The sequence below is a fragment of the Frieseomelitta varia genome, unplaced genomic scaffold (genome assembly GCF_011392965.1).
Source record: "Frieseomelitta varia isolate USP_RPSP 00005682 unplaced genomic scaffold, Fvar_1.2 scaffold_247, whole genome shotgun sequence".
Lineage (NCBI taxonomy): Eukaryota > Metazoa > Arthropoda > Insecta > Hymenoptera > Apidae > Frieseomelitta > Frieseomelitta varia.
Window position 1 is genome coordinate 844,056 of NW_025109976.1, and position 13,461 is coordinate 857,516.

A 13,461-nucleotide genomic window follows, 5' to 3' on the forward strand; every position below is an offset into this window, starting at 1 on the left:
CAGTCGATATTAGATTATTCGTATGCGATTTATGCATGATGGAGCTCCGCCGCATTTTAGCCGAGTGGCTAGGCAATTTTTAAATCGACACTTTGCAAATAAATGGATTGGTCGTGGAGATTGCATGGCTTGCTCGTTCTCCGCATTTGAATCCATTAGATTTTCATTTCTGGGGACATTTAAAATCTATTGTATACGGAACGTCGATTGAAAATGCTGATATACTACGAAATAGAATAGAGCAAGGCTTCCGACAAATTCGAGAAACACCAGGAATGATAGAGAGAGTAACCAAATGAATGACAAGACGCGTGCAGGCTTGTCTTCAAATGCAAAGTGGTCATTTCGTGCATCTTTTGTAAAAGCTAATTAAAACAGAAAATTCATTATATCTCATAAACGAAGACAGATAGGACATATATTTATGTGACTTTTTTTCATTATTTTTAGGCGTACAATTAGCTCGCAAAGTGGGTCCCACAAGTTACGAAACATATATGGAAGCAAATGTAATATCGGCCGAAAAATATATACACGTCGCACGCAGTTCCTAGCACTCGTTTCTTGTTAGAACCTTCGTCAGCTCGAAATTATTGTGGAAAAGTTTGCTAGATGAGACCAATCCGTTAACAGACAAATTATTTATCAAACAGTCGTTTTTAAAAGAGATGGAATATTACGCAAATTATTGTCACATGCGTAATCCTTAACCTTCTAAGTACTAACGTCCGATATATCAACACCTATATAATATCTGAGAAAGCCAAATGTCCGATATATCGACGGTCTCTCTCTTCTTGTTTTGAGTAGCTTGATTTGATTTGATTAACTTTGAAAATATAAGAACTACAATAATTTATATGAAAACATGCGATTTGAATCAGTTCACTAGCGAAGGAGGATTTAAATCCTCCGTCCTTAGAAGGTTAAAGGACACGAGTATCAATTTTTTTCATGTTTCTTCTCAATCTCCTTAAAACACACACAAGTGATTCTTTATTACCACAATTTCGCACAAAGAGATAGGAAAAATTGCTCGACGGCGACTGAACAGCCAAGAAGATGAAATAAATAGACGTCGAAAGAAATCGATGATTCACGGGACATCGTGGACCGAAAATGGCGCTATTTGACCGATCGCTCGGATCTCTTCTAACTTCCATTAGATCACCTTTTGGAATAGCGAAACGTCGGTTTGCCCTTGGCGCGCCGCGAAGAAACGGGAAGGAGTTAACGAGCGAGAGACATGTCGGAACGCCCACGGGGGAAGATGCCGCGACGTTCCTAAAGACTCGAGCCAGTGCCACGTTTAAGTACCACGATTGACAAACAACGCTTCATTCGCTGGTATCACGGCCACTCGCAGTAAAATTATGAGCATCGATTCCGATTATGTTCCTTAATTCCTTGACTTGTAATATCGTGGTGAACAAATGAAGGTCTGGATTTCAATGGGAAAGTAAAAATTGCAAACCTATGATAATTTCAAATCTTAATTTTAAACTTAATTTCATTAAACTGATACGTATAATGATTCGATACTTTGAATATATTTCTAAATTAATTTTACAATTTTGACGAGTGATGGTCACACCTTAAAATTGAGAAAAAAAATCGTAAGGCAAGGGGTTAAGGAAAAGATCGCATGGTATCTCGTCGAAAACGAAAGACGAAGGATCGGAAGGAGATCGCGTGGGATCTGAGGGGCCAACGATGAACTTGCTCGCAACCTGGCAATTTCGTCAATCGTGGAATTACACGTTTACCATCGGTCGTGCACGAGTGGAACCGCTATTTTCATTCTTCGACACGTGTCGAAGAAAAATGCCACTTGAAATAAATTTGACACGCGAGAACACATCGGGCGGAGGGTAGAATTGGGAGTAGAATTTCAGCGAGAGAACGATTTCTTATCTTCCGAATTTAACCCTGCTGCGAGTTTTTATTTCTGTACTTTCTTTTTCGACGAAGGAAAAGATTGTTTGAACACTGAAACTACCAAAATGGTCAAAATGACCAACTTCTAATTTTTCTCGAATATTTTTACAGATGCAAAACAGTGCATTAGAGAGACTTAAATGAATTTTCGTAAAACGTATTGTAAAGTTTTCTATTTTTTCTTCCTTTTTTCACGTCTTTGATGGCAGTTCTACGTTTCTAAAAAAACGTTCTAAAAAAATTTTAAAAATTGTACTAGTATTACTTCATTAGTATATTAGTGATTATCTCATTATTTCTACAAACTGAAATATTTTTCAACAACGTTAAAAATACTTTCTGATCGAGAATGACACTCGAAGAACGCAGCAGGGTTAGTTAGTGTCTAAAAAAAAGTAAGTCTAGGTCTCCCAAAGGTTTCGCGGGAAGGGTGGCTACGTATGACGAACTCGCGAGTTCCTGTTCGTCGATAGAAACAGCTAAAGCTGAGCAGAACGGCGAAATAAGTACAGGCAGTCGTCCTATGTAGGTTGTTTTAACAGCCGCTGACTAGAAAGTGCCGCGAATAAAAACTCTGAAACCGCATTGCGGGAGATGACACCTATCCACACGCCCCTTGTCTCTCCTTCCGGTTTTGCGCGACTTTTTGCACCTGTCTCCGCTGAACTTTCTAACCTATACAACTTTGCCGCGCGAACAGACGAGCAATCGTCACGAAAGTCGGCGAGAAACGAGAGTTCGTTCGTGGAAATGGGAAGATGAAATTCGAAACGAGGTTCGAATCGAGGTTTCTCGACTTCAGATTGCCTTCAATCCCCCCCCCCCCCAAGGAAGGCTTCCTTATCGGCGAGAGCTGCCGGAAAATTCATCGCCTGAAAATTGGCAATTGAGAAACACGAGGCACGCGAGCCGCTGTCTCACGCGATCGTTTAAACGCGAAATCCATTCGATGCTGCAAGTTTCCACCATCGCGAGCCGATCGTCCAAACGTTACTAAGATATTTCACCCCTCTGATCGTAGCGAGCGATCATCGCACGACTCCATGAAAGCGTGAAGTCGTTCTGGAGTTGGTAGCCGCTCAGGTTCGAACGTGTGTTTGAAATTTGGTGTGTCGTTCACGTTTCAGGTACGAAGAAGATGGAGTACAAGACCAGGCAGTGGCACGAGAAGTGCTTCTGCTGCGTGGTCTGCAAGAATCCGATCGGCACGAAGAGCTTCATTCCGCGCGAGCAGGAGATTTATTGCGCCGCGTGCTACGAGGACAAGTTCGCCACCCGATGCGTCAAGTGCAACAAGGTAAACCCACGTTCGCGCGTTTCAGTTCCTACTGAACAACCGGGGGGAAGGGGGGAAACTTCAGAAAAGTTAGGGGGAAAATACAAAAATTACAAAATACAAGAAAAACTAGGGGGAAATGCGGAAAAATTTCGAAACATTCCGTGAAAATGTTCATCGCCGCTGGGGAGATACGAATTTAATGAATAAATCAAAATATCTGATCGAAAATAATTAGGTGATAAGATTAAGCTTTCTTCTTCTTGGTAAAACTACTAAAAAGTAGAAATGCGCGAGTAATTTCCTTCTTTAACCACTCGCGCTGGCAACTGACTGCGGACCATAACGAGTGACCAAATACCGTCTACAATAATTCGTCGCTTTCTTTTCAAACTCGTCGGATATCACTTGAGAAGTAATGAATTTATCATTTGTTTGTCTGGGTTATGCTTAAATATACTTAAAACTCAGAAAATATTGCAATTTTGGGACCAAATATTATCATTATTATATTATTATTAATAATAATATAATATATTATATTGTATTATATTATACTATATTATATTATATTATATAAATTATTAATATTATATAATATTATAACATTAATTATTATATTATTAATAATAATTATTATTATTAATATTATTATTATTCGAGAAATTATCATTATCGAAGAATCTTGTCCCTCTATGCTACAGCTGTTTTAAAGAAGACAGTTCGTTTGTTCGAGAAGAGTGTGTTAGGATAGAAGAGAGAAAATGGCAAAAGGGGTTTTCAATCGTTCCAGATCATCACCAGCGGCGGCGTGACGTACAAGAACGAGCCGTGGCACAGGGACTGCTTCACCTGTAGCAACTGCAACAATTCACTGGCTGGCCAGCGATTCACGTCTCGCAACGACAAGCCCTACTGCGCCGAGTGCTTCGGAGAACTGTTCGCCAAGAGATGCACCGCCTGCTCTAAACCGATCACTGGTACCTATCGCTCGATTCTCTCGCAGAAACACTCGCGCCATCCTCTTAACGTGCTAATTCTGACCGATCCTCTTTACGTACATACGAATATATATATAAATTGTTATACCATAACTGTAGTAAAACAACAGTCGATCGTTTCAGAATTCAGACGATCAGAGGAGTACGAATATTTCTGTGCATTGCGAGATACTAGATATATCCAAACACTCGGTATATAACTTTGTCACAACTAACGAGACAAATTAGAATTGATCAATATCGGAATAGACGAAGGATTTTTCGAGAAGAAAATTATCCAAAAAAGGGGTTGATTTGGAGAAAGGGAAGATCTCTAGATATCTTTCGCGTGTATTACAGGCATTGGCGGCACCCGCTTCATCTCATTCGAGGACAGGCATTGGCACAACGATTGTTTCATCTGCGCGGGCTGCAAGACCTCGCTGGTCGGCCGCGGATTCATCACCGACGGCGAGGACATCATCTGCCCGGATTGCGCCAAGATGAAGGTGATGTAAAAGAAGAGAAGAGCGCGAGGACATCGAACGAAGAAGAACGAACGAGAAGAAGGGGAGAGGGAGTAAGGAGTAAGGAGACGAGAAATTATATCAAAAAGGCCTAACACGGCGTTGTCCAGTCTGTACACGTGGGAATAGTAACCATCCTCGCCGAAGGAAACCACTAGCCAGGAGGCGAGGAAGATCTCCGCTTCGAGAAGAGAATGAAACGAAGAAGGATCAACGATCGGAAGATGGTTCATTGCCATCTCTCGAACGCGGGCGGATGTCGCGAATGAAAAATTACCGTGTTTCTCTTTCTTCCACCCCTTGGATTATATTTTCAGGAAACATGCACGCGTACGCACATAGTACGTACAAGCAGAGAGAAACACGGTGCTTTTTTTACCACCATCCCTCCCTGCGATCTATTTTTTTTTTTTTTTTTCTTCTTTCGAGAGTTTCCTCGATTCTTCTCGATCGGCTCGACAGTTTTCTCGAAGCAGAGGGGAGCACGCGAGCAGACAGACACACGACGAGGGTTATACTTCCTAGCTTCGTAGTTTTTAGAGGCCATTTTTAGTCACTTGCGATTGTGATTTCGATTTCTCCTTCGCGTCGTCAAACGGGGGGGGGGGGGGGGGAGAACCAAACGCGCGCGGCCGCGAGTCGAGGAGGAGAAAGACGCCTTTACGAGAAAGAAGTTGAGAGAATCAAAACGCATGCCTTAACGTATAGTTACTGTCGTCCGGTTGTTAGACCGTCGGTGTTAGAAATGTCGGAACGAAATGCCGCGTAGCTGCATTGTCGTGGCATTGTTAAACGTTATTGTTCTTTTTTTCTTTTCGCTTTGCGCAACGATGCGAGAAACGAGCGACGCGCGTGGACAACCAGCGAGTCGAGGGGGGAAAAGAATGGAAGATCCTATATATTCATACGGGACTAAATTTGATAATAATAACGTTATTTTTATTTAACTGAAACTCACACGTACACACGCGACACAGTCTCACACACACGTACACACGAGTTTTCTCTCCCTTTCTCTCTCTCTCTCTCTCTCACTCACTCACTCTCTCTTTCTGTCTCTCTGTATCTATCTACTTTTATTCGTCGTTCCGCGATATTGTACAGTAACACACTCGTGCAAAATTATAAGTATATAACGAACGACTAGATCAAACGACGGGGCTGCATAATGTAATTGTTCCAAAGGCAATACGAAATCTTTCAAATTCAAAAGTGTCTTCGACACGGCGGACTTTTAAGTAGTTCGAATTTTGTAACAAATTAAATCCGTAGCTTTCCCATAATTCTTAACTCTTGTACGATCCTAACTTCACACGAGTAGACGCAAGTACACGGTATTCGCGAGTGCGTGGACGTGGGAATTTCAACTGCGACCGGCCATCCTGCTCGATCGTTGCATCTTTCTTTTTTCTCGAGCAGGAAAGCTGGCCGGCGATTGAAACGATCTCGTATCCGCGAGCGTTCTTCCATGCTTTGACCGCGTCGAACCGAGAGAAAATGATAAAGAATTGCAATAAAAAGATTAAAAAGAAAAAAGAAAAAGAAAGAAAGGAGCAAACTGAACAAAGAGAAAGAGGATTCATAATACACACGCATTCACGACACACACGCATGCCGAACGAGTGTGCGAACACGCACACGCGGAGAAATACACTAAATTGTGGCCTTATCCGCACGAGTACATAGAAATAAGAGAGAGGACAAGAAAAAAAGAAAAAAAGAAAAAAAAAGAAACTAACGTTTTGCGAATGACAATTAGTTTGTTGAATATGGTACTGTCTGTGGTAGGGACGTATTATCGTCGAGAAGAGAAAGAACGACCGTGCAACGGTGAAATGAGCTAACAAACGGGAATGAAACGATGAGAAGAAGCGGCGAGAAGAAAGAAAATGAAAGAAAAAAAAAAGGATATCGCGACGACCAATAAAAAAAGTACACGTGCTATATAATATATGTTCTTACCGATCACTCACATACTAATCGCCTTAATTAGTAAAAAAAAAAAAAAATTAATAATAAAGAGCAGAGATTATTCTATATTCAGCGTATCGTATACACTGTTATACTGTGAAATTGATAAATAAATAAATGTAATTATTTACAACGGGGGTTTCATTTTTCCGAAACTGCGAGTGAAACAGTGGAATCGGCGCAGGCGGTTAGTGGCGATCAATTATTATACTGTTTGATCGTACCATTCGTAATTGTAATAATGCGATTCATACATTTTACGTGAAATTGGGAAAACTCACCTTCGCGATTTCTCGTACATTTTGCACTCACACAAGTAAAAATTTAAACTTTTTAAAAGAAAGGGAATTAAACATCGCGGATGGAACTTCAAGAGGACAGAAATTAAATCTTTGATTAATTGGCTTCGTTAATAAAAATTTATGGATCTGGAGATGCTAGCGCCGCGTAGCGGTGAAAAGGTGGAACTAATATCTGCTATGAAAACTGAAAAACCAAATTTGTTAATCGATTAATTGAATTCTGGAACTTTGTGAGAAATAAATTAAAGCTTCAATCTTCAAAATCTGAGTGAGATAATGCCGACTTTTTCCTGTTAATTCTAATTTTTATATTAATTATTGTAATATTTCGAAATAATACCAATGGTTCTATCCTTTCACCGTAGGATGGCGAAAGAGCTTCTATACGAAGATATCATTCGCGAAAAAACCAATTTACGGGATTAATTTGTAAGCTTTTTCAATTGTGTCTTCTTAATTAGATCCTTAGCTTTCGTTCAATACCACACTCGATCCGTAGAAAAATTTATTTGAATATTTTAAAATTTTTAGTACCGACAATTCACCGACAATTGGCGCCACCACATCCAAAATGATACACTATATTAATTTGCCTATAATTAATTAATCATGAAAAGAAATAAAAGTGATATCGTACAAAAGAAGGTTCTGAGGTTTAAAACTCCATTTTAGTTTCCATACAGTTCAAAAATTTAACGTGGAAGTCGAAAAATTCCAGTTTCTTCATATAGAAATTAGTTCCACCTTCTCACCGCTATGTGACGCTAGTGTTTCTAGGTCCATAAATCGATCAAATTTTTATCTGCCAAAAAAAGCGATTTAGAGATTTAATTTATAAACTTTTTTGATTGTATCCTCTTAATTAGAGTCTCAGCTTTCTTTTGACGCCCCGCTTGATCTAAAGGAATTTATTTAAATATTTTTTAATATTTTAGTACCGACAGTTGACCAATAGATGGCACCACTAAGTCTGAAATTGTGGCAGCGCGAGTATTTAAAAAGGCGAGATTTAAAAAATTCATAAAATACGATACTCTGCATTAATTTGCATATAATTAATAAATTGCAGAGGAAATTGAAATAATGTCATACCAAAAATGTTCCTGACGTTTAAAGCTTCAATTTCATTCCCATGTCCAGGTTGGCACAATCAGGCTAATCAATTTGATTTTCAACTTAAACGTAGGAACTAATTTTATCTTTTCACCCTTATATCATTATAACGTTTTAATGTCTGCAGTGACTTCCGTTTCCGGTTAAATTTCCATTCGCTTTATTATTATTGTATTTCATATAATACAAAAATACTGAATTATTCATTGTCCGACTTTAAATTGGCCTAAATATAACACGATTAACAACATTATACATTTAATTAATAATTCTCATTTTTTATACACTTTTAACAAAATACAACAATAAAAATATCTGCAGACCACGTAAAATACACGAAAACATATAAAACATCCAAAGTAATATTTATTATGATATTTAACATGAAATAAATTTATATTTCAATTTCACTTCTTTAGTTATGTTAACAAATATCTACAATTGTAGAAGTATCCACAATCTTCTTATAAATAAATGAAATTCTGATATAGAAGGTAAAGATCACTTTTTGCTAAAATAAATATGCTTGAGATCTCTCATCCGAAGTTTCTATTTAATTATCAAAACCATTCATTACGAGAATAATCGACTGCGAAGGTGTGATATTAATAACACTATAACAACGTTATTGTAGCATCGTGTAATATTCAGCGATCAATAGCTACTAAAAATTGAATTAGAATAACTTTTCATAGACATATATTCATTTATATTTAGTGATTTATATTTCTACTTCTTTTTCATTATTATCGATCGTTACTTTATACAAAAATCACTATACTTTATGCAGACGTGACAGTGTACTAATTCCCAATAAAATTCGCCTCCGGCGAAGATTGCTGACCAAAAGTAACCGATCGTTATTGCGTTAAAATGGCAAATTCGATTTGTATCTGCCTAGCCGTCGCTCTTTTATACCTCAAACTCAGGACAAGTCATTAAATAAGCTACGCGTGGATTTCAAAATTTTTGTATCCGAAAGAAGTAGAATTTCAATGAAGATTTATTTCAACGCTCTGCATGTTGCAATAAATACTCTATTTTTGAATGTTTCACTTGTGTTCGCGTGTTGCGTTTCTCCGACTTCCAGCGAGAAATAAAAATCCGCGGCGTACACGTAACAATTATTTCGAAAATTTCGCGCGGTCCGATAGCCTCGGTTCGCATACGCGGCCGCTTAATTAAAACTCATGTAAATCGAGTAACCGCGCGACGCTACGCCAATTAACTTTACATCGCGAGCCGGAGGTAGTGAAAGAACGAAACGGTGTTTCGTGAGGAAACAGCAACAAATTGGCCAGCGCCCGACAGTCTTCCGCCGGCGGAGATCGACAAAAATTCACGTAACACGGAACTGCTTGTTGAAATGATGCTCGTCCGATTATCGCGTGCGTGCTTTAAATCTTGGCCGTGACAACCGTCTCGTTTATTTTTCCTTCTTCTTGCCCCGCGGTGATTTATTTCAGCTGCGCGAGCCTGCCAAATCGAATACGTTTGCAAAACCAAAAGTCGAGAAATTGATAAAATAACAGGCAATCCTTTCTTTCGAGATGTGATAGCTTGTAGTTGACATTCAAGCAGACACGAAATGTGAAGTCATTGTAAATGTAATGTAACATTCAGGAAACGGTGTGTGTACTCTTTGGCTTTTCGAGATGAGAATCATTTATTATTCCAATAATGCCGAGTTTTGTCATTTAGTAATAATAATTACTGAATATTATATATATATCGAAACTGGTTAATTGGAATTTGATCGACGTATATATTGTTGAAAGCTTCAAACTTTATTGAAAGTTTGGCTACTTCATCTGACAATCTAATGAAACGTAAAGGAATAAGTAAAAAGCGCACCGCTATGCATATACCATCGAAAACTATTCCGTTTTACAATTGGGAGATACGAAAAAAGGGAGTTTCGTCAACAGTGAATCAAGGAAGGGAAATAGAATTGCATTTGCGAAGAACTTCGGAAGAGGACAAGCGAAAGAAAGAGAGAGGTGGAAAATTTCGGCGAACGTCTTTGCTTTAACGAGAAGGAAGTAATTAGACCGAGCTATATTATAGGAGATTTCAGTGTCTAATTAAAACCGTCTCTGGTTCGAGGGAAAAGAAAATGGAAAATTTAATAAACCTTTTGCCCTGGAGCAAGTTCCCGAACAATGTATCTATAGCGAGGGTTAAAGAACAGGTCGGCATAATTTTCTGCTTCCTTTTCTCCAGGTGTTCCGCAGAAAAACTGACACAGTTCCTTTTGTCTCGGCGATAGAACACACAGCTACATCTAATCTTTTTCTCATTTCTGAACTTCAATCCGGCATTTCAACTCTGTCAGTCTTTCCTGTTACTTTTCCAAAGTGTTCGTTTAACCCTCGAATAGTGGTGGCGAATAGTGGTTAATTAAATATAAAAGAAGAATTATAAACAATTTAACAATGTAAAAATTTAATAATATTCATAAACACGTTTCTCCCCGTTTTAAATAAAACAAAACGAAACGAAACAAATTGCTAAAATATTCAATAAAAGAAACACAACAATGTAGACGTTTTCGTCCGGTTATGTGGGGCAAAAGTACGCTATTAGGTCAAATTTAATTGTCCACCGTCGGAGGAAATATTATACAATATTATAATATTATTGCATTTCATTAATAATAACAACATCATAACATTATAAAATATTATAACATTAATAATAATAGTATAATAGAACTATTATATTTCGTTCGAATCGTAAAAGAAGAATCATCGATCCCTTTCGATTTTCTTGCGAAACAAACACATCCATTTCGGGGAGAAATCGGAAATTCGCCGTTCGATCAATTTCCACGAAGCCCCGAATTCGGCGCATAAAGAAAATCACGAGCTTCCGTTGCAGGTAGACACACGTGCTGCCGGGTGCACGGCGAGTCGAGGTGAAGCGAGGTCGATGGAAAGTGGCATAATCGCGGATGTGGATCGGCTCAAGGAGAGCAGAAGAGGAGATCCTTTACCTTACTTATGTAACGAGCGGTCGCCGTGTGTCTCGTGTCTTCGACCGCGTCCCGAACACACACACCCACACACACACACACACACACACACACACACACACACACACACACACACACACACACAGAGAAAGAGAGAGAACCTTCTCTCGACCGTGTTCCTTTCTCTCCCTACTCCTTCCATCGTGTACTACTCCTCTTTCCTCTCACTACTTCCACGGAGCCGTGGCCGTCGTCGTGGTGTTCCTGTGACCGGTGTCCCTGAAAATTCCCTCGGTCTTATTGGGTCGACGCCGCTAGTCACCCCCTTTCTCCTTCGGATCCGTTTTTAGAATTGTCTCTAGAAGCTCCGAGCTTTCCTAGAATCATCGAGCAATGGATCTCGTTAACTTTAACGACAGTAGAAATAGTAGAACATTTCTCGAAAGCGGGACAATATTTGGAAATGGCAAATAGAAAAAAAAGGGGGGAGGGGGGGAAAAAGCTGATTTTTAACGAACACTTTGAGTTTAATATTTCTTTTTTTTTATTTTTATTTTTCGTGTGCTTCTGTGCGTGGTGTTCTCGTCACGTTACGGGAGGAAATCTCATGTTTATTTTATGTATGCATGAGAAAGTATGGAACTGTGATGTTACAACTTGTACGTTGAGTGGATCGATTTTTTTCGTTCTCCGAGAAATTATAAAATTCTCCCATTTTTTCCTGCGAACGAACCTTCGTTTGGGGAAAATGAGAAACGTGAATTCATATTAGTAAATATTTTCTCGAAATTTCATTAGATCACACGATCTAGACGAAAGACATAATGATTGAAAATACAGGGTGGCCACTGAAAAACTGAAGGGTGGTATTTGAAAGGGTGGTTATTTGAGAGATGTTGTTTTTCACACATAATACCGAAAAAATCCATCAATTATATTTCCAAATAAAATAACAAAAAAATTTAAAAAAACATGTGTTTGTAAAAATTATTTTTTGTTTTATATTATTCAGTATTTCAGACCACCCTGTATGAATTAAATCCTTGAAATTTCATAGCCGCGACATTCAAAAATAGTAAAAAATTTATACAAGGAATTGGGGATCAACGTTGGTTTTTGACCAAGTTAAACGAAATAAATTCCTCGACGATGTGCAATGTACAACCACTCTTATTGTTACTGATATGACTAAGCGCATTTGTCCATGATCTCGCAAGAAGATACATACATCCTCTTTCCCAACGAAATCTGATGAAACAATTAGACATGGCAGAGAAAAAAAATTCCGATGACGGAGATCAGCGTTTGTTCCTGAAACCGGCGGCAGCTTAGGTGAGAAAGATGAGATTCATTAAACGATGAGTCGTAAAAATCGAAAGCACGAAGCTGCGAAGCTTCAGCATTATTCCGGCATGGCGGTGATCTCGACACCGAAAACGGAGGCCGTTGTTGTCGGAGGTCATTCGTCGGTTCAACGTTCGGGCCGTTTACCTGGCCACTGCTCGCTAAATCCTTGGCCATCACGCGTCTTGCATTACCATTTCCTCCGTCCGATCGTACATAGCCATACGAATATTTTTCATAGTCGTAAGAGAATGGAAAGAACGACAGGGGGAAATTGAAGAATCGAATAAAGCGATCGATAGAACTGCAGTACTGAAAACTAATCGAATTGCAAGATGAGTTAGGATTAGACGACTTATTATGCTCGCACTGATTGAAACAATCATTGTTCTTTATTAAAATTAATATATATATATGTATAAAAGTATATAAAAGTATATACTAATTATTGGTATTTAATATATATATATATATATATTAATATATACTACTTATTAGTATTCATATATATATGTATATTATGAATATAATAAATATATTATTATATGATATATATATTTTTATATTATATATTTTTCTGCACTCTATTAGTATTAATATATATATATAAATTATTATTAATTTAATTTATTATTAATATTATGAATATAATAAATATATTATTATATAATATATATATTCTTACATTGTATATTCTTCTGCACTCTATTAGTATTTATATATATATATATATTAGTATAGTATATATATATATATAAATAGAGTGCAGAAGAATATACAATATAAGAATATATATATTATATAATAACATATTTATTATATTCATAGTATAAATAATATATTATATTAATAATAACATATTTTATAATATAAATAATAATTTATAATATAAATAAATAATATATTTATATAATATATAAGAACGATGCAAGTAAGACAGGAGGAAATTCAAGACTCGAATAAAGTCAATAGAAAGCAATACTAAAAATTAATCCAACTGCAAGATGAGCTTTGATCGTCGAAGACTGTACGACTG

At 37.7% G+C, this 13,461-nt stretch overlaps 2 protein-coding genes across 15 annotated transcripts in view; one reads left to right on the forward strand and one right to left on the reverse strand.

The window, feature by feature from the left end:
- The window catches only part of LOC122528249 (four and a half LIM domains protein 2), a 94,281-nt gene extending 87,567 nt beyond the window's left edge, over positions 1 to 6,714 (forward strand). For all 12 annotated transcript variants that reach the window (XM_043653191.1, XM_043653185.1, XM_043653192.1 and 9 more), the window contains 3 exons: positions 3,066 to 3,235; positions 4,008 to 4,194; positions 4,555 to 6,714. In XM_043653191.1, coding sequence (XP_043509126.1) covers positions 3,066 to 3,235; positions 4,008 to 4,194; positions 4,555 to 4,712 — 515 coding nt within the window. In that variant the 3' untranslated portion in view covers positions 4,713 to 6,714. The remainder of the gene's footprint in view (positions 1 to 3,065; positions 3,236 to 4,007; positions 4,195 to 4,554) is intronic.
- A 4,105-nt stretch (positions 6,715 to 10,819) lies between these two features.
- The window catches only part of LOC122528254 (protein FAM76A), a 48,549-nt gene continuing 45,907 nt past the window's right edge, over positions 10,820 to 13,461 (reverse strand). Inside the window, exon 8 of one of the 3 annotated variants that reach the window (XR_006306519.1) lies at positions 10,820 to 11,458. The gene's annotated coding sequence lies outside the window, so the exon portion shown is untranslated. The remainder of the gene's footprint in view (positions 11,459 to 13,461) is intronic. The other 2 variants (XR_006306520.1, XM_043653209.1) reach the window with 2 other exon arrangements.